General features: G+C 38.8%; 1 protein-coding gene and 1 long non-coding RNA gene across 3 annotated transcripts in view; one reads left to right on the forward strand and one right to left on the reverse strand.

Moving 5' to 3' along the window:
• GRID2 (glutamate ionotropic receptor delta type subunit 2) overlaps positions 1–5,634 on the forward strand; it is a 716,446-nt gene extending 710,812 nt beyond the window's left edge. The window contains exons 16-17 of one of the 2 annotated variants that reach the window (XR_011849003.1): positions 2,383–2,475; positions 5,212–5,351. Coding sequence is in view for 1 of the 2 variants with exons in the window: in XM_072117803.1 (XP_071973904.1) it covers positions 5,212–5,634 (423 nt within the window). In the remaining variant the exon portion in view is untranslated. Of the gene's footprint in view, positions 1–2,382; positions 2,476–5,211 lie in introns of both variants that reach the window. The other variant, XM_072117803.1, reaches the window with a different exon arrangement.
• LOC140070843 (uncharacterized) overlaps positions 1–9,934 on the reverse strand; it is a 44,478-nt gene extending 34,544 nt beyond the window's left edge. Inside the window, exon 1 of the long non-coding RNA XR_011849004.1 lies at positions 9,868–9,934. This is a non-coding gene — a long non-coding RNA (uncharacterized lncRNA). The remainder of the gene's footprint in view (positions 1–9,867) is intronic.
• Positions 9,935–27,022: the final 17,088 nt, after the last annotated feature.

The following is a 27,022-nucleotide window of genomic DNA, read 5'->3' on the forward strand; positions in this document are numbered from 1 at the left end:
TAAGGCAAATATTATTTCTGGTACCAAAGAGCATTTGATTTTCTTATCAATGCTTTCTGAACAATATTCAGGGTAAGGTCTCGTGCATGCTTTGTGCGGTAGTCCACAAACAATGGAACCATGTTTACTGCCCATGTGACCTCACACGCTGATGACAGTAGGAATAGACTCCCAGGGCAAAAATTGGTTCTGGTCTATAATTTGCGGCATCGGCAAATGCTCAATGCTTATAATTTCCCTAGATCAATCTCCCAACTCCAGTCTATTACCTATTACTTTTTATTGTCATTCTATCAAAAATGACATGATGGAAATTGTTAAAATTGAAATACAGGATATCATTATAGCAGCATACACTTTTCTCTGAATGAGAGGTGAAGTTGTATTAGCCGTTTTTACAACCGTTACAACTTAGCTCTCCATCCAGCTTGGCTTTTTTTTAGTCTCTCCCATGTTGCAAGATTACAATTCACACACCACTGGCCTCTTTTGCTACCTATCACCTGGACTTTTAGTGCAGATACAGGGAGATGCCTACCTCTACCCACTTCTGTAAAAACACATCTCTGGAGGGTAATACTTTCCCCACTCGTTGGCGTTCTTTCTCCACCACTTTGTCCTAATCAGCATCTATCATGAAACACTCATATTAAAGGGAACCTACCACCACGAATCTACCTATAAAGGTAGATCGGGTGGTAGGTGGATGTAAGGGACGTGAGGAGAGCTCTTTTTAGAGCTAATCCTCACGTCCCCGCTAACTTTTGGGTAACTTTATTAACCTAATATGTAAATTTAGTTATGCGGCTACTGGGGCGTGGAGTAGCCGGCACGGGGCTACACGGCGCGGCTACTCCACGCCCCGGTAGCCACATTACTCCTCCTACCCTCTTGTGTGCGGCGCGCAGCTCCTCGTAGCTGCGCGCCCTCGTCTGACAAGCCGGCTACTGCGCATACGCAGTAGCTCCGGCCTCGGAGCTGGGACTGCTCAGCCGGCGTTCTGCGCAACGCCATCATATCGGACGAGGGCGCGCAGCTACGAGGAGCTGCGCGCCGGACACAACAGGGTAGGAGGAGTAATGTGGCTACTGGGGCGTGGAGTAGCCGCGCTGTGTAGCCTCGTGCCGGCTACTCCACGCCCCAGTAGCCGCATAACTAAATTTACATATTAGGTTAATAAAGTTACCCAAAAGTTAGCGGGGACATGAGAATTAGCTCTAAAAAGAGCTCTCCTCACGTCCCTTACATCCACCTACCACCCGATCTACCTTTATAGGTAGATTCGTGGTGGTAGGTTCTCTTTAAGTTATATTAAGTTATATATATTTAGTTAATAGTTAACTATTTTAGCCGCGGTACAATACTAGCATTGCTTTTTTTATGCTTCAACCGTAATTATCCTTGTTAAATCGAAGACTTACAAAATATTTCTTATCTATTTAAACTATGAAATGAATGACAAATGTTTTTACACATAATGAGACTCATTGATTGTTATAATCATTTTGTTTCAATATATCATTTATTAGTTATTTTTTTTATCAATGTCAAAGTTGATCAATCTTACTTTTCATCATTTTCATGAGGTGTGCAGCATATACATTTGCATCTAAAATAATAAATCCATGTAGACTAACTCTGCATTTTAATATTAATATTTCTGATTATAAAAAATTCAATAGTAGGGTTTGTGGAACAAAAAAAATTGTTACAAATATAAGAGTTGAAAATATATCTTTCTAGTGAACATATTTATTTTATTGATTGCAGTGTATTCTATAGATAGACCATCAATTTAAAGAAATTTTCTGGGCTAAAGATACTGTAGAATAGGTAATCAGTATCAGATTAATTGTGGTCTGATGCCAGGCAGTGCAAGATGTATACATTCTTGGTATAGTGGTCATGCATAGTGTCTGCATTCTGCTCAATTCCTGTGTATTGGCTGCTAAGAACAGCTGATCAGATGGGTTGTCAAGTGTGATGATTCATTTGATAAACCTAAAAAAAACCTTTAAAGTCCACAAATAACTTAGTTAAAGTGCATTTTGAGTGATTGTATGAGCACATATCATAGGATCCATCATAAAAATTGCTAAATTCCTAATATATTGACCTGGATATATGAAACACTTTTGTGATAAAAGGAATATAAATTCCCTGTATACAGCCATTTGTAGGCTCTATGCTTGAAAAGATGTTAGTCCATTAGAGCCAATATGGCTGTCAGGAATTGATTAATTTTTATGTCTGAAACTGAAGGCAGAATCGGTGTACAAATGGCAAAACCTTCAAGAGAACGTCTTATTACATGAATGAAACAGATGTCTACAGATACCAACTCTTAACTGACCATATATTTCTATGAAAAATTACTTTTAGGTTAGCGTTCCAGTTTATTCTAGTACCTGGTGAGAAAGGGTGACCGGTAGAATATGTTGTGATGAGCAAAGTGCCAGCAGATAGGAAGCGAAGGTAATAAATTACTTCTAGCTTCTATTTTTGGCTGGTATAAATACTGCAAAGAATGGAAATCAAAATTTGCACTGTGGGCACAATAGGGGTGTCAGCCATGATCAAGTCAGTGCCTATGGGAAAGGGGGCTTGTCTCCATTGGGTCTTTCTATTACATGTTCCTTTCCTTCTCTCCATGGGTTGAGGAGACAGGAGGAAATTTAAATAAAATATATATCTATATACATTTGTAAATATAAATTTTAATATGGTGATGTATAATAAGGTATATAATAAGCCCCGGCAAATACATATATAGGTGATCTATTGACAACAAAGTACACCATATAAGATTTTTGTTATCTAAATCCTTTTAAAATGCTAAAGCTCCAAAAGCATCATCTAACCTCATATAGAACTCTTGTCTAATCTGGCACTCATGACTATAAATCAGAAGGATTTATTAGTTTAAAGTTAATGGGGTTGTGCCAATTTAGAAAGTCCCAATACCAATCCAAAGAAGAGGGGATCAACTTCCTAGTTTAGGGTCTGACAAGTGGGATCATGACAATGGGACCCTCAGCAAGAAAGAAAAAGGAAATCCACCTTTTATTAATAGGTAGAGCATGTGCTCTGCCACTCCATTTAATTCTATGAGAATATCTGAAGATTGCCAGGCACAGTTCTCAGCTATCTATGGCCGATCATCTATGCCACTACACCCATTATTGAGAATGGGATCCCAGTTCATCTAAATCAGTGGTCCCCAAACTACGGCCCGCGGGCCACATCCACGTTTTCATCCGGCCCCCGCCACATCCAGCTCTCGGAGCGCCCCCGGCGGGTCGCGGTAGTCGGGCAGGAGCCTCCGTCCATCCGGACAGGAAGCTCCTGCCCGTCACTGAATAGTGCTCGATGCGGTCGATGTGGCCGCTCGAGCACTATTATTGCAGGTGGAGCGATGTGCCCGGAAGACAACCCCGGCGCACATCGCTCCTTGAACCTGGATGCGCGGCCGCGTGATTACATCATCACGCACCCGCGCACCCCTTCCTGTCTGGCAGCAGCCAGAAGAATGAAGACGCGGGAGCCGCTGCCAGAGGTGAGTACAGGGGGTTTTTTTTACCAGCAGCAAATACATTGTGGCGCCCGGGGGCATCATAGAAAATAATGAATGATGGAGGGGGCATCATAGAAAATAATTAATGATGGAGGGGGCATCATACAAAATAATTAATTGAGGGGGGCCCAGTGTATTACGGATGTGGTCACATGTACCTCTATTTATTTTTAAACTTTAGTCCGGCCCTCCGACGGTCTGAGAGGGATAGTGAACGGCCCCCTATGTAAAAAGTTTGGGGACCACTGATCTGAATGCTGCAGGTGTCTTGTTCTCATAATTAATGGAGGTCCCAAGTGTTGGACTGTTGGATTAGGAAGTTATGCTCTATCCAATGGGTTGGGGATACCTTCCAAAGTTAGAAAAGCCACTTTAAGAGTACTAATGCTGCACTTCGATATAAAATAAGCTGTGAGTCACTAATGTCAAAGTGACTAACATTGGGGGAGATTTACCAACACCATTTAGACAGAGTTACAATGTAGCAATACATGCATGTGTCCAGTCTAACAAGGTAAATGATGTGTCTTAAACACATAAAGGAGAACATACATCATGGCTTTTTAGAGTAAAAAATGGAAGACCTCTGGCACCCTCTGCAAGGATGGGGAAGGTGGAGCCTTTTTTTACACCAGAAAACTGGTGGAAAAACTGTCTAAAATTGTCTCCCTCCCTGACTGTTGCAATACCTGCTAAGGCTGTACACCAAAATTACGACAAGGCCATTGCAGGGGGTTGAAGACTGGTGTGAAAGACGCCAGTCTTGACACGTTCCCACTAATGAATGTAATACATGAAGAAATGAAGTAAAAAAAAATCTAATTTAGAATAAATCTGCTCAATTGTTTTTATAAATGATTCAACTTCTATATGCATTACATGGCCATACATACTGTAAAATGGATTCAAAGATAGACATTCCCTTCAACTAAACATTGTTTAACTAAACATTGTCTTTCACTTATTCTGCTTTAGGTGTTGAACTGGTTATAAACAACTAAAAACTAACACGTAAAACACAGTCTCAATGTTTTGTCTGTTATTGCTGTTAAACTCTATTGAGGTGACAAGAGTCGAGCTGCAATACCACACATGGACCGATATGTCACTATATTTGGAAATAAGCAACCGAGATTTTAGGATTCCCGATAAACCCTTTACATTATTGACCAAAAGTGCAATGTGCCATGTTATGTTCCTTTCAGATAATAAAATATATATAAATTGAAGAGGCAGTGTTTCAGTTTTCCAACTAAAATGTCATAATCTTATTAAATGTAAAAAAAAAGAGGATGCATATTTGGGCAGAACAAACTGATCTTGTTGGGCATTAAGTCTAAGCTCTGTTTCGCTGTCTTTAGTGGACTTCTGTATGCTAGCTACATTGTCTGCTGGGCTTACAGAGCTACATTATGGCTAGAATTGCATGGTCTTAACATGTGCTAGCTGTAGCACACTGCTTATTAAAGGCTTTCTTGTCTCCATCTGTCTCATAATATATATATATAAAGGAACAGGCTCCTTTATTTCCATTTGATGTGTGATATGTTTTCATGTACTAGATGTAGTAATGTCTGGATAGGATACTTAAGGTTCCTACTGAATACTGTGCATCTCCCTCTCTTTTTCTCCTCCAGGATGACAAAGAAATTGACCTGGAACATCTCCACCGACGTGTAAACAGCCTATGCACAGATGATGAAAGTCCTCATAAACAGTTTTCATCCTCATCCGTGGATCTGGCACCACTAGACATTGACACACTACCAACAAGACAAACTCTGGAGCAAATTAGTGATTTCAGAAATACCCATATTACTACTACAACTTTTATACCAGAGCAGATACAGACACTTAGTCGTAACTTGTCTACTAAAGCTGCTTCTGGATTTTCATTTGGCAATGTGCCCGAGCACCGAACTGGTCCTTTTAGGCACAGGGCACCCAATGGTGGATTTTTTCGAAGTCCGATTAAAACAATGTCATCTATTCCATACCAGCCGACTCCTTCTTTAGGGCTCAATCTTGGTAATGACCCTGACCGAGGTACCTCCATATGAGCTTTAGAGAGTTTCTTCTCCATTATTGTTTCTTTTTGTTTCTTATTCTTGGACTCTCTTTGCCAGGAGCATCTGTAAAACAACGGGACTAACATGGATGTATTTTTTTGATATCAAGATTATTAATAACAATTTTTGATTCTCCGCTTTATTCTTCCTCAATTCTCTGTCTGTAAATGTATTTTCGAACTTGTAAATTCATTCTATTGCCTCAATTTTCTTTCTTCTCTGTCCTCTCTGGACACCATGTTAATGTATTTTGGAATCTCCCTTTAGTTTGAAAGTTTCATCTGCAATAATTCCAGCTCTTTGCGTCTTATTTGCTGATTCTCCTATATATCTCACCGCTGCTGCTGTGTCCTGTAAAAGTGGACCAAAGGCAAACCCCTCAGTCTAGTGTCAAATTCTATTCAGGCCACAAGAAAAAGAATGCAATTTTGTAGGACTACAAAAAGCCATTTCTCTGCCAGTAAAGAATACATTAAAGCAAATGTTTGCACTGTAGCAGTGCATATGTAAAATAATCAACTCACTTTTTTAATGTACAGTTTACTTTAAGGGTAAAAGGTCTGCGCCAATTCAATGTATGTACATATGACAGTGTATGCATACAATGTACGTGTGTGTGTATACTGTGGCTAAGGAGAAAGTCTGGTTAACGTTGACATTATGCTTACTACTTACGGCAAAAATATTTTACATCTATCCTATCTTCATCCTACTTTTGGATCAGTGCAATGGGTGTACATATTCTTAAATGTTTTTATATTTTTATGTTTTTTTATGAAAAATAGTATTTTACTATATTCAAGAAAAAAATTAGCAAAACCTGGAAACAGCTGCTTTGAGGTTTCAGGGATGTTGCCACAGTTCAGTTGGCTCCTTACTTTTTCAATGTGGATTTATATAGCCCACATAGCCCTCAGTACAGGATTGAGAGAGAACTGATGAGAATTGACTTGTTCTTGGCTACAAGGGACACAATTGCAGGAATAGAATCCCAGAATAAAAATAGACACACTAAGGTTTTACTTTACTCTCCCCTGGCAATAGTCTCACAATTTCCAACTTTTTTTATACAGTCTTGTATCAAGTCAAGTATGACACCTTATTTATGCAACTGGTTATACCAAGATATAAAAGGGGGTTATAGAGCTTTATGGAGCTTTTAGTAGATGTAAATAAGATTTTGGTTTATGAAGTCCAACCTATAAATCCTACATTTATGATCCAGAGGATGGCAAAAACCTACAAGACTGATGCCCTTAGTAGGAAATATTGCTTCCCAACCCTTGTATAGCAGTCTCTTTAAAACAGAAAGTGTTGCTTAAAATTTCTTATTACACTCAGATTTAGCTTCCACAATATCTATTAATAAAATTAATTTTAAATCAACTTTAGTCCACATAATGGCAACATTATCCAGACTTCTAGCATTATATATAACATAGGAATATGGACTGTATACACCATTGGATAAGATTTTAAGTTAAAAAAAAACATTATATCTCATACAATAGTACTTTAGAAAATAAATTAAATATTAAATATTATATACAATGAAAATATATACTTTAGAAAGTTCTTATCTATTTTAACAAGAAAAGTTTTATATCATGTCATATCACCTCTACTTTCATAATGAATTAGATTTTTTAAATATGCCAGAAAATGCTCAGTTTTTGACCCACTCAATTCCTGAAATAGAGTATGAAGAAATCTAATCTATGTGATATCACGATACGTCTCTTTGGCACGCTGTGGAAAAAGAAGTTTTGTATATATTTGAATTACCGTATATACTCAAGTAGAAGGGAAAACTACTGACTCGAGTATAAGCCGAGGGTGGGAAATGCATTGGTAAAACCCCCCCAGTAGTATACAGCCTGCCAGCCCCCAGTAGTATACAGCCTGCCAGCCCCCATGTAGTATTTAGCAGCCCCTAGTAGTATACAGCAGCCCCCTAGTAGTATACAGCAGCCCCCTAGTAGTATACAGCAGCCACCTAGTAGTATACAGCAAGCCCCTAGTAGTATACAGCAAGCCCCTAGTAGTATACAGCAGCCCCTAGTAGTATACAGCAGCCCCCTTGTAGTATACAGCAGCCCCCTAGTAGTATACAGCAAGCCCCTAGTAGTATACAGCAAGCCCCTAATAGTATACAGCAAGCCCCTAGTAGTATACAGCCAGCCTGCCCTCACGGCCCTTAAAAAAATAAACTTATATACTCACCCTCCGATGTCAGCGCGGCTCCCCGATGTCGGCGCGACTTACCGATGTTCCCGATGTTAGCGCATCCCGTCTTCCTTCTTCTCCGCGGCTCCTCTTCTCTCTTCCGGCATGGACGCGGCCATGTTTTCTTCTAGCATGCGCATACTATGACGCGGCCGCTGCTGACGTCATAGTATGCGCGGCCACTAAGAAACCATGGCCGCCTCCATGCCGGAAGATAGAAGAGAGAAGAGGAGCCGCGGAGAAGAAAGAAGACGGGACACGCTGACATCGGGGACATCGGTAAGCCGCGTTGACATCGGAGGGTGAGTATTTAAGTTTATTTTTTTTTAAGTGGGTAATTTTTTTTGTTATAGACTTGTGTATAAGCTGAGGGGACGTTTTTCAGCACATTTTTTGTGCTGAAAAACTCGGCTTATACACGAGTATATACGGTAATCATAAAATCCAAATTATATAATATGGATAAAACTGAAAATGATCCAAAAAAATTTGTGTCTCTGAACATGAAACTACATAAAAAAAAGTGTTTTGTTCCTAAACCAACTCCAAACATGTCCATGGGCTGCGTATGATTTTACAGCCCAGCTTCATTTGAGTTTATGGAGTTAAACTGAAATACCACAGCCATGGTACTGGTACTGGTGTGGCGCTGTTTGGAAGGAAGCAGCTATATTTTCAACCCCTTTAGAAACAAACATGAAATACTGTATTTGTATGAACAATGCAATGTAATCCACATATACACACTGGTTCCTACACATTTTGTAGTCATATATCTTTTGTTTACAATCTGAATTATTGAGGCTTACATTCATTATTATTGCAAGCCTAAGCAGAAATGCAAGATTTATTTTACGGGGGAAAAAAATGATAAAAGAATATATAGATGGACCTTGAACTTGCAAATCAGAAGGCCTTATCTAGCACTAAAATGACAATTTCTATATACAGTTACGTTTTTAGCTGTTCTATGAATATACACATTTCTGAGTGGCCTTACTTAGTTGCATCATACTGGGATACTTCAGTTATAATGTGCTTTGTTTATGTCAAAAACATATCAATAAAATGAAAGTGATGTTGCTGTGTCTGGTTGAAGCCCAACATATGAAAAAGGTCTAAAAAAAAACAGAGTTTATTTTTTCATATTGAAACCATGAGCTAATTCAATTACATCAACGAAATTCTACTGACCTGAGTAAAATTAAGAAACTAGGGTCATATATGATACCAGGGCCATTAATGCTTCATATCGGAGAAGAGACATATACATGTGTCACTTCTATTTCCTTACAGTCTACAGCACTCCTTTATACTTCCCAGTAAAGGAACCGGATGAAAAGCTTAACAGCTCTCATATTTTATATGTTTTATATGATGCTATTAGCTTCATTTTACCCATTTTTTTTCCAAGTAAGGAATTTTCAATGCTGTAGTTATCCACTGTATTGACTAAAATGGATATTAGCGTGTATGTCTGGTGTTTGGTTTAAATGATTAAATGGTCTGAATTCTACAGGTTTTGTTAAAACGGCTACAAACAGATCTATAACCCTACACACATGTTTAAGCCACTGTTCCATTTGAGACCTTTGTTATGCAGATTTTGCTAGATTTTTACTAAATTCAGTACTGCATAAAGCTCCTTGAGAGCAGACACTTTGGCCAGAGGGACCCAATTATAAACAATTTGGGTCCTTTGAATGTTGTGAGGTATAAGCAATTCAAAAAGTTGTAGTTAAGGGACATCTACCACCAGGATGAAAGATTGTATGCAAATGAGCCTCAGGGGCTCCAGGCTTCGTTAACACCTGTGGTGCCTGGAGTTCCATTTGCATACATCCCTTCATCCTGGTGGTAAATGCTCTTTAAGAAGAGAGGGGTTAGAGCTTGAGATAATGGAGGTGTACGTAAAGGGGTTGTCTGCAGAAAGAAAATTTTTCATATAATGTCATAATAAAAATTTAACTCCTGCCTATTTGTTCACAGGAGGTTTACCTTTGATTGTCCCTGGTGTCAGAAGGGAGTGGGATTGATTCTTGTTGTGTTTGAGATACACATCATGTGAACTAAGAAAAGGCAAAAAAAATTGTAAATTGTCAAAATTTCTAATTATATTACATGGGTAAAGTGTTTATACAGAAGTAAGCTATCACATGCTCATTTTTTAGGATGGCAACATTACAACATCTGTTTGCAGTCTGTTACCTAGGAGACAATAACCTAGGAGCTTTTTAGATAAAATTGACTACAGCTGTCTAGTACAAATAACACATTAGTAACCACTTACTTTACAAGTGAAATTACTTTAACATGAATCTTGTTCATTACTATTCCAGGACCCCTATTCCTTTTTTTCTAAAGTTGCACTGAGGTGCCTATACACATTAGGCATTGGTGCACTGGGTAACTTTATCTTCAGGTAAGTGCCAACCAGATTATGAAAGATGGGGGGGGGATCGTCTGCCAGGCCTTTTCCTTTATGTAGTTGACACCCATGAGTGTTTTTGAGCAGAGCATGCATGTGTGTAGTGCAGCTAGGTGGAATAGCTGTCAGCTTAATGTGGGCCGACAGCTATAATTGTAGCTACATGTGATATTAGGAATTTCTACTTCATTCAGTAAACTTCCTCTCTATGTTACACATGTTTGTTGAAGCAATTTTTTTTCATTGGAGAGTGAGAAGAAATTATTAAAAAATCACCATTTGAAAGGTGAAAAGGGTACAATTAAGTTCATTTTCATATGACAGTATTCTGGTCACTATGTTATGCCCATATTAAGATACCAAAACCAGAAATGGATTGTTTTACAAATTACTGACCACAATATAGTCAAGTGATACTATTCCAATTGATCCTATGTGCTAGATTTATACTAAGAGGGCAGATTCTAGAACACAAAAGGCTGTTTTCTCGAAAGCTGATTAACAAACAAAATATTAGCACTCTAAATGATGTGCCTAAAGTCAGTTTTTCAATCTCCATGAACAAGTAAACCAGTCTCATAGTGTACTTTGCAGAGGTGAGAAATTGATGGCCAATAACACAAAGCTATTGAAACTATGAATTATTTAGTCATTAGTTACTATCGGATATAGGTCTTCAACACGTTTAAATGATTTACTTTTATGTGTCATTTTTGGTGCTAAATCTTTTATAGTTTACAAAAAATGATAACACATAACATCCCCTAGACTCAATAATAACACTCAATACTCTTATGCAGGGACTCCCATTCAGAAGTCCAAGGGCCAAGTATGTAAGAGGCTACAGTCTACTAAATTGTATGTAAGAGTCTTAGCTAAAGAGTTTCATAGTTTATTGCTGGTGGATTGTTAGGAAGACTCGAAACTAAGGTAATGAGAAACAAGGGGTCCAAACGCATTCCTGCACAGGGGTCCTACGATCTGTGTCTACCCCGACCTCATTAAATAGACATGCTCATTATCAATAGTAGTTTTTAACCATAAGGACTTTTACAGGTATTTGTAGCATTTTAAGGTATCTTGAGAGCTTCTGAGATTAAAAATAGATATAGATATATATAAAAAATTATACTTTGAATAACTTTAAATTTCAACTTTCCAGTCAGGGTTAATCATTCAGACCACACCAAAATGTATTTTGTGGTCGGAATATCATTCTTTCCACATAAGGTTTTCTGAATGTATGGAAGCAGCATATGTATTAACATATACATGAATTGTGCACTTCTAGGTTGTTGCTTGGAATAACTCTATGTTTATTGCTGTTTGCTCTCATTGTATGTCTGGAATTCTAGGCAAGAAGCAATTTTTAGTCACATCATATTACCTCATAAAACATTGGTTGGTTTTAGTGTCAACTCAGATTGCAAAAGGATTGCTAAAATATGCAGTGGGTTGATACAAGTATTTTTTTCACGTAAACCAACATTGTAGTTTTAACTGAGGTTTTCTCATGTAAAAACTGCAAAGGGCTACTGGGTATTAGGATTCATATTGGCTTATTTAAGAACACAGCACAAATGAGCTTTAATTGAAGTAAAAGTAGCAGTCACCGTCCTTAGTTTATCTCCCACTAGACTAGAATTTGAAACCAATTACGATGATTGAAAAACTTTGGTTATTAAATAAGCCTTCCTGCGTTCTCTTACTTGCAGTACATGAATGGTAAGGATGACAGCACTGATTGTGTTCATTGTATAAATAATATCACTATAATGTCTGAGATATTTTTAGCTTATTTTTTTTTTACATTTTATTTGTATGTGCTTAAGAAATGAGTGAAATCTGGGAGTCTCGATTATTCATCTTTATAAGTTTCATGATTTGCTTTATCCAAATGTAAAAAAATTAGAAAAAAAAAAGAAAAAAAAGAAAAAAATATATATATATTCTTCATACATATTTTTGATGCTGGTTCTCCAGGGTGCATCTTGTACTGTCAATGCTTTTGTACTAAATCTTCAAATATTGTCTACTGTGTAAGGCAGATTGGTTTCTATTCAAATCATGCAAAGGCCATTTTGTTTCTAAGGGTACAAGTGTCTGAAAGCATGCACATTTAGTTTCCCCTTGCGACATCCTTTGTCTCATGCATACTGGATTTTAAGCGTTAAAATGAAAAAAAAAAACTATACTAAAGCTATGTAGAGACATGCCAGATGTTGCAGTGAAATTTAGCTAAATTGAAATAACTGTTAGCCATGTACAGTATTTAAAATAGGCCTATTTTGATGTGCTGCCTATTTAAAGAGAAAAATACAGAAAACATTTTTGGAGGCCTCCGTTACAAGTGGCAGAGCTTTCTGTGTATAATTTGTCTAAATGATTTGTCTAATAAAATTGTTTTCTAAATGGCTTCTTTCATTTTTTTACCCGCCTAAATATCACGGACTGTGATCTCTTCATATGGGGAGAGGCATGAGACAAAGGGCCCCCTCAAGCTCCTGGGCCTCTGCGCCCCCACAAGTTACTCCCATTTCTAGACTAGATTCTGTCTGTACAATAATTTTTTACAAGAGCGAGATAAGATTCGACCCTACCAAGGGCCTAAGTGTATAACACATAAGTCCCCAGTATTACCCATGGTACAGGCTAGAAATAAAAGGAAAATGTCACCAGCATTTAGAGCACTAAACTAGCACAACTATGTCTTTATCTGTCTATATCTATGGGATAATAGCTCTCATGACTACAATTAAAGGTGACATTCCCACTCTAGGTGCTATAAAAGCGCACATATGGGTATCTGAAGGGACACTCCCCCTCCAGCCTCTAGAAGAGACTTATCTCGGCCAAAAAGTGACAATTCTCATTTGCATATGACTTTAGGGACGATTTTTATAGGTAAATGAGTTTGTTTTAAAAATAAAATAAAGAATGCTAGAAATTTTATTTTATACCCTACCTGAGGTGGCTGCTAGTTTATGGGTGTAAAGGCTACTGACAAGTCCCTTTAAGGCCCATAAGATTAAAGTTATGCCTTACTACAATTCAACATATTCCTCTAATATAACATAGCACAACAAGCAGAACTAACCATATAAAAGGATTTACAAATTATAGTTTTGATATTTTATTGTTTATTTATTGCTTATTTTATTGTTCATATAGTCACATTTGTTGAAAAACAAAGCATATCTTAAAAACACATCAATGTGTTGGCTAGTCAGGACACGCCCGACCCTGGGTTTCGTGTGTGCTGCTTCTTCCAAGGCATGCTTTTTAACAAATGTCTGTATATAAACAATAAAAGGAAGTTTTTTTACGGGCTACACTATCTGTGTGCATTACCTCCTAGAATACTAATGCAGATTACAGATATGTTGGAGAGAGTGAATTGCCACAGCTGATGCCTAAATGAAATCTTGGCGTTCCTGGGGAAACATGCAAACAACCTGAAAAGAGCTTGCAACATGTATGTTGAGCTCCAGTCTTTCTTTTATTTTTCCATGTTTGTATGTAGGTAGGAGGAATATATATACATTTACACTCACCGGCCACTTTATTAGGTACATCATGCTAGTAACGGGTTGGACCCCCTTTTGCCTTCAGAACTGCCTCAATTCTTTGTGGCATAGATTCAACAAGGTGCTGGAAGCATTCCTCAGAGATTTTGGTCCATATTGACATGATGGCATCACACAGTTGCTGCAGATTTGTCGGCTGCACATCCATGATGCAAATCTCCCGTTCCACCACATCCCAAAGATGCTCTATTGGATTGAGATCTGGTGACTGTGGAGGCCATTTGAGTACAGTGAACTCATTGTCATGTTCAAGAAACCAGTCTGAGATGATTCCAGCTTTATGACATGGCGCATTATCCTGCTGAAAGTAGCCATCAGATGTTGGGTACATTGTGGTCATAAAGGGATGGACATGGTCAGCAACAATACTCAGGTAGGCTGTGGTGTTGCAACGATGCTCAATTGGTACCAAGGGGCCCAAAGAGTGCCAAGAAAATATTCCCCACACCATGACACCACCACCACCAGCCTGAACCGTTGATACAAGGCAGGATGGATCCATGCTTTCATGTTGTTGATGCCAAATTCTGACCCTACCATCCGAAAGTCGCAGCAGAACTCAAGACTCATCAGACCAGGCAACATTTTTCCAATCTTCTACTGTCCAATTTCGATGAGCTTGTGCAAATTGTAGCCTCAGTTTCCTGTTCTTAACTGAAAGGAGTGGCACCCGGTGTGGTCTTCTGCTGCTGTAGCCCATCTGCCTCAAAGTTCGACATACTGTGCGTTCAGAGATGCTCTTCTGCCAGGCTTGGTTGTAACGGGTGGCGATTTGAGTCACTGTTGCCTTTCTATCAGCTCGAACCAGTATGCCCATTCTCCTCTGACCTCTTGCATCAACAAGGCATTTCCGCACACAGAACTGCCGCTCACTGGATGCTTTTTCTTTTTCGGACCATTCTCTGTAAACCCAAGAGATGGTTGTACGTGAAAATCCCAGTAGATCAGCAGTTTCTGAAATACTCAGACTAGCCCTTCTGACACCAACAACCATGCCACGTTCAAAGGCACTCAAATCACCTTTCTTCCCCATACTGATGCTCGGTTTGAACTGCAGGAGATTGTCTTGACCATGTCTACATGCCTAAATGCACTGAGTTGCCACCATGTGATTGGCTGATTAGAAATTAAGTGTTAATGACCAGTTGGACAGGTGTACCTAATAAAGTGGCCGGTGAGTGTATATATAAATATATACACACATTCATGCATCTAAAGGTATAAGTGTGTCTGCTTGTATACAGTGTGCTGCCTATACGGATTTCTCTTTTGGTCACTAAGGGGCCTTAGGCTAGGTGACGGGGCTCCCTCTCCTCCCGACACCCCGCCATGTGATCGCGGGGTGCTATCTTCAGTGCCGAGCAGCCGGGGACATATTGAAGGTCCCCGAGTCTGCCTTCAGCACATGTCTGCTCAGTCCAGCCCAGCCCCTGGCTGGACAGAGTAGCTGCCGGTCCGCCTATGCTTCTGCATAGGCTGACAGTTCTAATACACTGCAAAACATGGTTATTGCAGTGCATTAGTATGAACTAGTGATCACATGATTACTAGTTCATATGAAAGTAATGTGCAAATAAAAATAGTTTTAAAAAGCCCACAAAAATAAAAAATTTATAAAATGAAAAATAAAATTCATAAAAATGTTTCAAAAGCCCCTAGCCCATAAAAAAATAAATAATAAAACAGTGGAAAAAAGCACAACATATTAGGTATCACCGCGTCCCAAAATGTCCAATCTATACAACGGAAAAATGAACTCAAAAGTCTGAATCGCCACTTTTTTGCCCTTTCGCAACACATAAACATAAAAAATTTAATAAAAAGTTATCTCAAGGTCGCACAGTCCTGAAAATGGTAGCAATAAATCAGCTTGTCTCGGAAAAAAATTACACCTTAGCCAATTCCGTACTCCTAAGTATGAAAAAGTTATTGGAGTCAGAATATGGTAAAGATAATAATATTTTTTGGTACATAAGTCTTTAATTTTTGGTAAAAATCTATTACCGTATATTCTCGAGTATAAGCCAACCTGAGTATAAGCCGAGACCCCTAATTTTACCACAAAAAACTGGGATAATCTATTGACTTGAGTATAAGCCGAGGGTGAGAAATGCATTGGTCACAGCCTCACAGTATATAGCCAGCCAGCCCCCAGTAGTATATAGCCACCCCCAGTAGTATACAGCCAGCGAGCCCCAGTAGTATACAGCCAGCCCCCAGTAGTATGCAGCAAGCCATTCCCATGTAGTATACAGCCAGCCCCCAGTAGTGTACAGACACACAGCCCCCAAGTAGTATACAGACATACAGCCCCCATGTAGTGTACAGTCAGCCCACACATAAAGCAAGCACATAAAAACTTCCATACACACCTTCAGACAGTCCCAATGCCCGGCACAACTCCCTGATGTCCCGGTCCCTGCGGCTCATCTTCTTTCTTCTCCAGGCTCTATTAGCTGGCATATACACTCGATCTATGCAGACGCGTCTCTGCCGGCTAATACAGCGAGGAGAAGAAACTGCGCTGAGCATCAGGAACCGCGCTACGCATTGGGGATGCTGGAAGGTGAGTATGTAAGTTTATTTTTTTATTGACTCATGTATAAGCCGAGGTGAAGTTTTTTAGCACATTTTTTGTGCTGAAAAACTCGGCTTATACACGAGTATATATGGTAACACCTAATGAAACATTTGGAATGTACAGCGAAAGTGCGAATGCGATTTCTTGTCAATTTTACTGCATTTTGAATTGTATTTCCACTTCCCAGTACAAAAGATGGAATATAACGTCACTAGGAAGTACAATTTGTTGCGCAGAAAATAAGCCCTCAAACAGCTCTGTACACTGAGAAATAAACATGTTTTTGAATTTTGAAAGTAGGGAGCGATAAACAGAAAGTAAAATGCACAGAGCCCATCAGTGGCAAGGGTTTAAAATGCCCCTAATACCACATGATAAAACGTTGACAAATTCTCAGCGATAAGGGTTTGTGGTACCTGAGGCCACGTTCCCACGTGGCATTTTGGTTACGTTTGGAAACGCCACCCAAAGGCTCCACTTGTGCAACCAAAATGCCATGTGTGAACGTGTCTCAAGGAGCTCTACAAACACGTCATTGCACCTGAAAACTATCCTGCTCTACAAAAGGTCAATGACTCCTTCCCTTCCGTGCTTCGCCATGTGCCCTTACAGTAGGTTACATCCACATATGGGCTTTCCTCTTACTTGGAAAAAACTGCACAATATATTCTTAGATGCATTGTCTACTTTTACTAAGTTTATGTGGGTAAATTTTGTGGCTATATTAATATATTAAAGATAAATATTAGTGAATTCCAAATAAAACCTTCATTTTGTTTGAATTTCTGTAAAATACATTGTAATAAAACAAAAAGGACACTTCTAAAATGATGCCAACACAAAGCTGAGATATGGTAAATGTTAGATAGTAACTAATTTAGGTAGTAAGACTATCAGTTTGAAAAACAAAACATTTTGAAGTTTGAAAATAGCAATTTTTTTCAAAATGTTTACCAAATTCACCTTTTTTTTTATAAATAAATGTTAAATATATTAACCAAAATTTCCCACTAACTTGAAGTACAAATGTAACAGAAAAAAACTCAAAAACACTAAGGGGTTCATACATGTGTTTGCCTTAAAGTAGTGATTATGGACAGCCATGTATGCAGTGAGGATGTGTATAATGTCATTCTTGTATGTGTATGTGTAAGTGTGCAAATGTGTTTATACTGCACTTGCAGGAAATGGAGATGTGCCTTTCATAGTATCATAGTAGATAAGATTTAAAAAAAGATACAGGTCCATCAAGTCCAATTTATACTCTTATTGCATTGAACCAGAGGAGGGAGCATTAGTAGGAAAAATAGTAAGCAAAATTCCTTCCAAACTTTAAAGATAGCAGTCATAGTAACTCTCTGGATCAATATCATATTAACCCCTTAACGACTTGGCCTTTTTTAGTTTTTTCACTTCCATTTTTCACTCCCCACCTTCAAAAATCTATAACTTTTTTATTTTTCCACATAAAGAGCTCTGTTATGGCTTATTTTCTGCGTAACAAATTGCACTTCGTAGTGACCGTATTTAATATTCCATGGTGCGTACTGGGAAGCGGGAAAAAAATTCCAAATGCAGTGAAAATGGTGCTGATAGCACATTGTAATGAATGGGTTAAAACGAGACAGCTTCGGGCCTCCGTGAGACCCAAAGCTGTCATGGCAACGGATCACCGCTCCCCGTGACGTCATTGGGGAGCGATGATCCGCGGCAAGATGGCGCCCATGCGGCGCCATCTTTCTGGAGCCTTCAGCAGCATTGCCGGCGGCGATCGCAGTGAAAGCACCCGCGATCGGTGCTTGCAATATGCAGCAAAGACTTACCGGCTATGGAGAGGGCTCGGCCCGCGAGCCCTCTCCATGCACCCGGACCCGGCGCATTACCAGACTGATTAAAGGGCTGGTAGCACTTTAATTCTTCATTACAGTCTATGTCACCAGCATTTTTCTGCTAATGGGAGCAACATTTTAAATAACAACTAATTACATATAAGCCTATATTTTAAGGACCCATGTGTATACTGATTATACTGATTCCTAGAATACCCCTTTAAGTTTTAGACATATTTAAGCTCATTATACTCCTTAGGCCTCATGCACTTGACCGTTTGAGCACATATGGTACCGTATTCTTACCATATTCATATAAAATATGGTGGGGTGGCTCATGGCTGAATGACAAAATACACCTCCCACTGGTTCTGGTCTCCATAGATACTGCACACATATACAGCAGCATATGGTGCACAACTGTATGCAGCATGTATGCAACCCGTATTTTATACCCTCCCATAGATTTCTTGGGGTGTATGGAATGGAAATATGTGAGAAAATAGGACATGCTCTATATTTCCTTATGTCTCGCTGCGTTGTACTCTACAGCCATTGGCAGTATTGCCCATTGTAGTGAAGGTGGCCGTATGCTACACGTACATGCGTATACACGGCCATTTTCATAAGTTTCATATGTGCATGAGGCCTTAGACAGCTGTGTACCATATTCTAGGCTCAGTACTATTTATAAATGCATGCAGCAGTGCATGTGTCCTGAATGAGGAGTGAGGACAACTTTGCTATGGGCTTATCAGCCAGTGAACAAGAGGACTGGGCTATTGGAATATTGACCTGACCCATTACACATAAGAAGATAATTGGATTTAGTTAATACCTATGTAATAGATACGGGCTGCATTACACCTATTTATCAGCCCTGTAAACAGAGAGAATGCATGAAGCATGCCATGCATTCTAGAGAGGCGCATGCGCAACAGCTACTGAATGAAGCCATGTAAAGAAGATAGATTCACTAAATTTACTATGATACATGCATATTTCTATGATTTTTGGTGCAAATTTCACCTTTGTAGCCATTTTATAAACTGATACCTCTGACTGCAGTATTTGTAAATGTGAACACGGTATTAAACTGGTCTAATAAGCCCAAAGTCTATGAGTAAAACCTCAATGAGTAAAAAAAGCTCTTAGACATAAAGTTAACCTAGAAATCTGAATAATAGCATATGAACAAGTGTGCGCCTACATTTTTCTAGTAGTAAGGGTTAGGACAAATACAATCGAAACATAATGAACGGCTGTCATCTTCCTTTGTGTCGGGAATCCTATTCTTTTCTGTGCTTACACGTTATTATTCATTGAGTCCCAGCAGGGAAAAGTTTTGCATTATCTTCTGCCGGCTCTACAATGGCTTGGAAGATCAGCTCTGTGTAACATCCAGCAGGGAGGCTGCTCTTTGACCTCTGAAGATGAAACTCCTACTGTGATAGACTCACTTACACTACAGGCTTCCTCACATCCCAGAACAGGTCTATTTCAACTGCTGTGTGAGGCTGATGATAGGACATAAAAACAGTGACATACACTATGTATCACTCTGGTGCTAAGAGTCAATAACCATCATTACCATAATTGGCGGTATCACATCTCTGATATAAGCAGTATACTGCTTTATCCCTCCCCACTTCCTATATAGAGCTAAAAGCAAACAGCATCTACAGTGCTATAAATCAGCAGTCCCCGGGTTACATACAGGATAGGTTCCTTGGGTTTGTACTTTAGTAGAATTTGTATGTAAGTCAAACTGTATATTTTATAATTGCAAGCTCCAGACAATTGGATTTTCTAAATTTTTTGCTTTAATGAGGCCAAAGATTATCAATAAAGCTTCATCACGGACACCTTACAGCTGATTATTGCAGTCTGGGACTAGAGTAAAGCATCCAAAGAGCTTCACCAGAGGTCATAGTGAACAGAGAGGTCTGTCTGTAAATAGGGGTCGTCTGTAAGTCAGGTGTCCTTAAGTAAGGGACCGCCTGTATAACTGTAACTATTTGACAAACACAAAACAAACGATTGATGTTTGATTTTTGTTATTTATTATTGGTGATATTATTGATTTACAATTTAAAAAATAATAATTGTAATAATCTGATAAACAGAAAAAAAACTATTTCACTGAAATCAATATACCTGTCTATAGGTGGGGATTTAGGAGTAATAGCTGTTTTGCTAACAGTTTACATCGACTAAGTATGGATAGGAAGTTTATTTCCATCGTTAGATCCAGATAATCATGGATAGCAGAATATTTTGGTAGCAAAAAATACATGAGAACAAATTAACCAAATTTACAATATCCTGTAAAATGTTATTTATGTGGACCATGTCTTGTCCTGGCAACTTCTTATTGCACTATGCTTTAATTTACAGCCTTGATCTGACATCACTGTGTCAAAACTTCTAATTCAACATAGTCCTACCCCATCAGTTAGCTGTGCTGCACAAATTCTATCTGGACTCCGGTCTCAATGAGTTTAAGGGTCTGGTGTTCACTAATACAAAGCTTGTACTCTGTTAACAAGACCTTCATCTAAATGCAGATCCAGGTGCATCAACACAATAAAATAATGTTGTGGTCCCAACCTCCATCAAACCCTAAGAAATAGATTCTAGAAACCTTGGTTGTCTTCTGGGACCCATGGAATCACAGCATGCCTCCATGGACTTCTATTCCTCCCCATGCCTCCATGGAGGCATGCTGTGATTTCATAGGATCAGATACATACATTGGGTACAGTTTGCAAATGTTAGGTGGCAAAAGGACCTTAGATGATGTTGGCTTGGTCACATGACATTAATTGCTGATGCTGAGAAGGCATAGGGAGGAGTTTCTGGATTCAGCCGGAGAAGGCCAAACCCCCACCTCAACTTGCTTTAGATCTGGCTAAATGCAAGGCAAGATAACAAATCTTATTTGGGACATTTGCAAAAAGTCACATAGTCCCTCTATTTTAGTTTTATGCATTTTGCAACTTTTTGGAAATAAATTCTAGACAGTAGAGCGTAAGAACATTTATTTAAGTCCAAAGCCACCTTTATTAATCTGACAGGCAGCGGATAACCAAAAACAGAGAACTGCCCCAAGGAGCCAGCCTAATGATAAATAACCTCCAATGTGGCAAATGTCTAACCTTGAGAAAGATTGCATTGCTCAACCCAAACATTGCTACGTGGGTGAATAAACCTTAACATTTTCACTTTTTTCAAAGTTGGAGTGCTGCCTATTTTTTTTTTATTACAAGTGGACCTGTTGGATGGTGTCTTGGGATACGACCCACCATTCCTATTGCTATGCTGCTTTTTCCATTTTTTTTCTAGCTGATTTATTATAGTATGTGCAAAGTAATAAGAGAAGAATCATGAGCCCCTTCTGATACTTAGAGGCCTTTTCTGGAGGGAGGGGAATGTTTTTTTATTACATTTCTTCTACGTAGAGATTTTAGTTTAGTGTAATTGAACAAGGAGGTAAACAGTTCTATATTAAGCTTCTATAGGTTATGCTATTGATGATTTCATGCCTTTCCCCAAATTATGCCACCCGCTGTTGTTTCCAGGAGGCCATGACTAGGCCATTGTGATGTGAGGGGATTATCACACCTCAATAAGATTAGCAGCAGAGGTCTGGCCAGACACAGTGGGATTGTGGAAAGAAAACGGTATGAATGAAGAAGATGATAACAATGGACATTGCAAGCACATAATTTTCTTTTCAAAGTCCACAATTGACAACAAACTCCTTTAAGTGCAGGAAAAAGTAACCACATGATAAAGTTTAGATACAAATAACAATATTCAATGACAAATGGATGAAAATATGTACATATAAAGAATAAGAGTACATATAACAGGGGGTGGGGCTCTTTCCCCTCTGTGCACACAATGAGTCTCTCTTGGTCTCCGTGCTGCTGGGTGCATGAGCCAAGAAACATCTTGATGGTACATGTCACATGTCTCTAAGGTTTCACACTTTACCTTTTACTAGCATACCTCCCGACCTTTAGCGTAGAGAAAGATGGAAGAAAGGGACAGAGCACGTAGCGTGCAACAAAAAAGAGTTTTGTGCCATAAACCATGCCCATTGCCCTGCCTATTGTTCCCCCGAGCATAGTATACTATAAACCTTAATGTCTCCCCACATTGCCCCCTTCTTGTGGCCAATCCCCCTATAGAGGCATTTCACTTTATTCCCCCATTTCTGTGACCCCACTTACTTTTATCCCCATAGCTTTCTGTACTCCTACTGTCCTCCACTTCACATTGAGGCCTCTTTTCTTCATCTCCTTCATATTGTGGCCCTGTCCTCCAGCCCCCTTATATTGTGGCCTGTATCCTCCATCCCCTTCATGTTGTGGCTCCCTGTCTCCGATCCCCCTCATGTTGTGGCCTGCTCCTCCATCCCCCTTATGTTGTGGCCCCTTGTTCTCCATCCACTCATATTGTGGCCCCTTGTTCTCTATCCCTCTAATATTGTGGCCCCTGTCTTTCATCTGACTAATATTGTGGCCCCTTGTTCTCCAACCCCCTCATATTGTAGCCCCTGCCCTCCTCTTGTAGGTGTATTAAACATCAAAAAAACATTTCCCTCATTCCCCCACATCAGTTCTGCTTCCTCTTCTTCCTCTGCTTTGAAGAGGGTGAAGGGCTTGTCTAAGGTGGATCTAGGGATAGTGCTACCTCTACACATGTCTTTAAAAGAGAAGCAGACATGTATGCAGGCAGCAGGAAGCTGCTCCCACCTCCTGGTCCTGATGCCTTGGCTGCTTTGCAGCTCTAGTATGTCCCAATTGCCCGGGATGGCGGGACAGTGATGAAAACCCTGGAATGTCCCGCCAAATTGGAATGTTGGAAGTTATGTACTAGGGTTATATTGATTATTAGTTCTGTTGTCTATTTGACTAAAGAGGGAAGAGGGTTTTCCCCGTCCCCAATATCCCCTCCTGGACCCCCACAATGCGATCGTAGGGTGCTGAGGGTTGCCATGGCCACCAGATGAAGGCTGGTGTGGCCTATTGGGCCCAGTCCAAGACTGGGTCTAATGGGCAAATGGTCAGTGAAACACAGACAGATATAATACATTGCAATACAGAAATATTGTAATTTATTGTATCAAGGATTAAGGTATCCCCAAAGTAAATTAAGGGGTTTAAAATATAAATAAATAAAATTGAAAAATAAAAACACCACAAAAATTACCCATTTCTATATATAATTATATTTTGTGTTAAAAAAAAGAAATAACAAATTTGTTATTGTTGCATCCTTAGTGACCTTGGCCAAGCAGGTATTACATTATTATACACGTGTTATACCCATCTGTACCCTATAATAGTACCAATCTAACCATTACCTTTTTCCTGCAATAAACAAGCCCTAATAATTCTCTTTTGATTAAGAAATAAAAAAGTTATAGCTCTCAGAATATGGCGAGCAAAGATATTTCACATAGGAAAATGCGGTTCTTTTGAAAACCTGTACATTTTTGCCTCCTTAATGGTATTAAGTTACAGAATAATTTTATCATTTTTATTATACTGTACGTCATACAATGTAAACATTTTAATTAAAAAACAAGTGTCAAAACAACTGTTTTATTTTGTTCCGCCACTGGAAAGAGTTAATACATTTGAATCATCATGCTATTTTTAGAATAAAATTAACCCATTGGAAAATACAAAACCTACAGTCCTTGCATGCCCATGTCAAATAAAAAATAAAAAAGTTATGTCTTTTGGAATTTGGGCAGAGCTATGTCCTGAAGGCAATTTTAGGCCATGTCTTTAAGGTGTTAAATACCTTATATTTATTAGATAAAAAAAAATTAAATAATATTCACAGATGGAGTTAATTTACATTTATAGGTATGTAGAGCTTTTTATATTCAAAGACATGGATGAGGACTGGAGTGCCATGTGTTGATGATTTTGCTCATTGGCTTATAAATACAGTTACACTTATGAACAGCAGGTGGCGCCATATTACCGCTCAACATATTTCATTCACTTTAAATAAAAAATATAATTACAGGCGATCCCCTACTTAAGAACACCTGACTTACATACGACCCCTAGTTACAAACGGACCTCTGAATATTGATAATTTATTGTACTTTAGTCCTAGGCTACAATAAATAGCTGTAACAGTTATCACAGGTGTCTGTAATGAAGCTTTAGTGTTAATATTGATTCTTATGACAATCCAACATTTTTAAAATCTAATTGCCACATAGACCAAAAAAATTTTGACTGGGGTTACAATAATAAAGTATACGGTTCCGACTTACATACAAACTCAACTTAAGAACAAACCTACAGACCCTATCTTGTATGTAACCCGGGGACTGCCTGTATGGGCAAATCGTTTTATAGAAAATTGGAAATATTGTGCATAGTAATTATACAGCACATACATTGTTTGCACAAAAATAAACAGTAAGATACACGTTAAGACGATAATGCACAAGAATGATGTGTACAGGAGCACAGATATTAGTGACTCCTAGTAATCGTTATACTACTGCAAAAGATGAACCACAACATCAAAAACAAAAACAGCATGAGATGAATAGGGGTTGACGAAGACAAAGGGTAAAACAGTAGGGCTACACATAAGGGATTCAGGGAGGGGATAGATGGTGGAGAGGGTGACCGCCAATGACGCGGGATAACTGTACGAGCAGAGCTCAAGAAGTGTCTAAGAAGCCCCTTTTTAGCTTTTGTCACAGCGACAAAAAGGAAATAACGAAAGTAAGGCTAATTCCAGGGAAGGGTTAATTACCTCCCCACTGACTTTATTGTACAAGTCCCAAACTGACTCCCAGAACCGTGTAATTATAGGGCATCCCCACCAAATGTGCAGTTGCGAGCCTGTATCGGAGAGAGACATCGCCAACAAGATTCGTCTACTTCAGGGTATATTTTATGTAGTACTGTAGGACATCTGCACCACCTGGAAAGTATCTTATAGTTCCTTTCCTGACACCTCCCAGATATCGAGGACTGGTGGGTCATAGTGAAAATTTTCACCCTCTCATCCTCAGAAAATGAAACTCCCAAATCCTCTTCCCATTTGACCAAGTAATGCGTGGGCGGTATGGAGTAAATGTCTCTTCCTCCCTCTCTGAGCAGCGCGCAGACCCAGGAAATTGTAGGTGAAGGGGGATTGGGTTGTTTCAGGAATTTAAAGACATGGGTATATTCTATTATTTTTTTCTATTATGAAAAATATGTTTACTTCTGCTGATTGTTGGGATTCATCATAATATTCAGAAGGAAAGCGTTAAATTATTGATTTCTATTGTCATATTTTCTGATCCAAATGATGGGGCAAGCAGTATTACTGTTTAGATAAGGAGATGTAAAAATAAAAAGATAGATGAGGCTTATAAGACATTAACATCTCCTGCGGATTACCTGAACGTAATTTGCTAAATGAACAGGAGATGGCGATGTACAATCACTCAAATATCTTCAATATTACAAAAAGACTGAAAAATCTTGTGTGAAGTTATACTGCTTCTCACTATGAATAAACTTTTCTCTATATGACAGTTTCTATATATTAAGAATATAAATGATGCCAGTGTGCTTTACTTGACATAGATGTTACCCGTTTTATAGCAGTTAGTTAGTTAGTTAGTTAGTTAGTTAGTGTTAGTTCATGTTCATGTTGATATCAGCACTAATGTCTCCAAAATATATATAATAATATATCAATAATATATTCTATTATTTCATTAATAACAAATTATTAGTACATATTTTTCCAAAATCTTAAAGCTATACAAGAAACTGTATGGAGTGATGTACTCATAAATTCTGGTATCAAAGGAGTGCAAAATAGGCTTTTTACGGATTATGTGTGTAAAAATGTACATTGCAAACTGGTTGGAATAGAGGGGATTGTTAGTTTGTTGAACACTAGATTATCAAACACGATTTATAGCATAACTAAACTTCTGCTGACTACACGAAAAGGCTTGCAGCTACACTGCTTACTACAGGGGGGAAAGGATCAAACCATGGGACAGAGAAACATTTTGACTTAAAGGACATCTACCATCTGAATGAAGGATTGTAAATCAAGCACACTGACATACAGGTGTGTGCCACTTCTGGTAGGATCCACTTTACTATAAGCTTCTCATCCCCTTGTTTTTAAGAATAAAAAGGGGCCCCTCAGGCTCATTTGCATAATGTTAAGTAACTCATGTGGTAAAAACCAGGACATATGAAGCTAAAAGAAGAGCAGATCCTGCCAGAGGGGGCACACACCAGTATGTCAGTGTGCTTGATTTACAATATTTATCCTGTGTTAGATGTCCTTTAATGATGTAAATTACAAAGTTTAATATTTTCTATTGTATTCATTCCTGAAATAATAAAAAATATTACCTTCAAAGCTTTAGTTACACTTTAACCACTTCCTTAGTGATGTACAGCTATATACACTCACCGGCCACTTTATTACCATGCTAGTAACGGGTTGGACCCCCTTTTGCCTTCAGAACTGCCTCAATTCTTCGTGGCATAGATTCAACAAGGTGCTGGAAGCATTCCTCAGAGATTTTGGTCCATATTGACATGATGGCATCACACAGTTGCCGCAGATTTGTCGGCTGTACATCCATGATGCGAATCTCCCGTTCCACCACATCCCAAAGATGCTCTATTGGATTGAGATCTGGCGACTGTGGAGGCCATTT

This window comes from Engystomops pustulosus, chromosome 1 (genome assembly GCF_040894005.1).
Source record: "Engystomops pustulosus chromosome 1, aEngPut4.maternal, whole genome shotgun sequence".
NCBI lineage: Eukaryota > Metazoa > Chordata > Amphibia > Anura > Leptodactylidae > Engystomops > Engystomops pustulosus.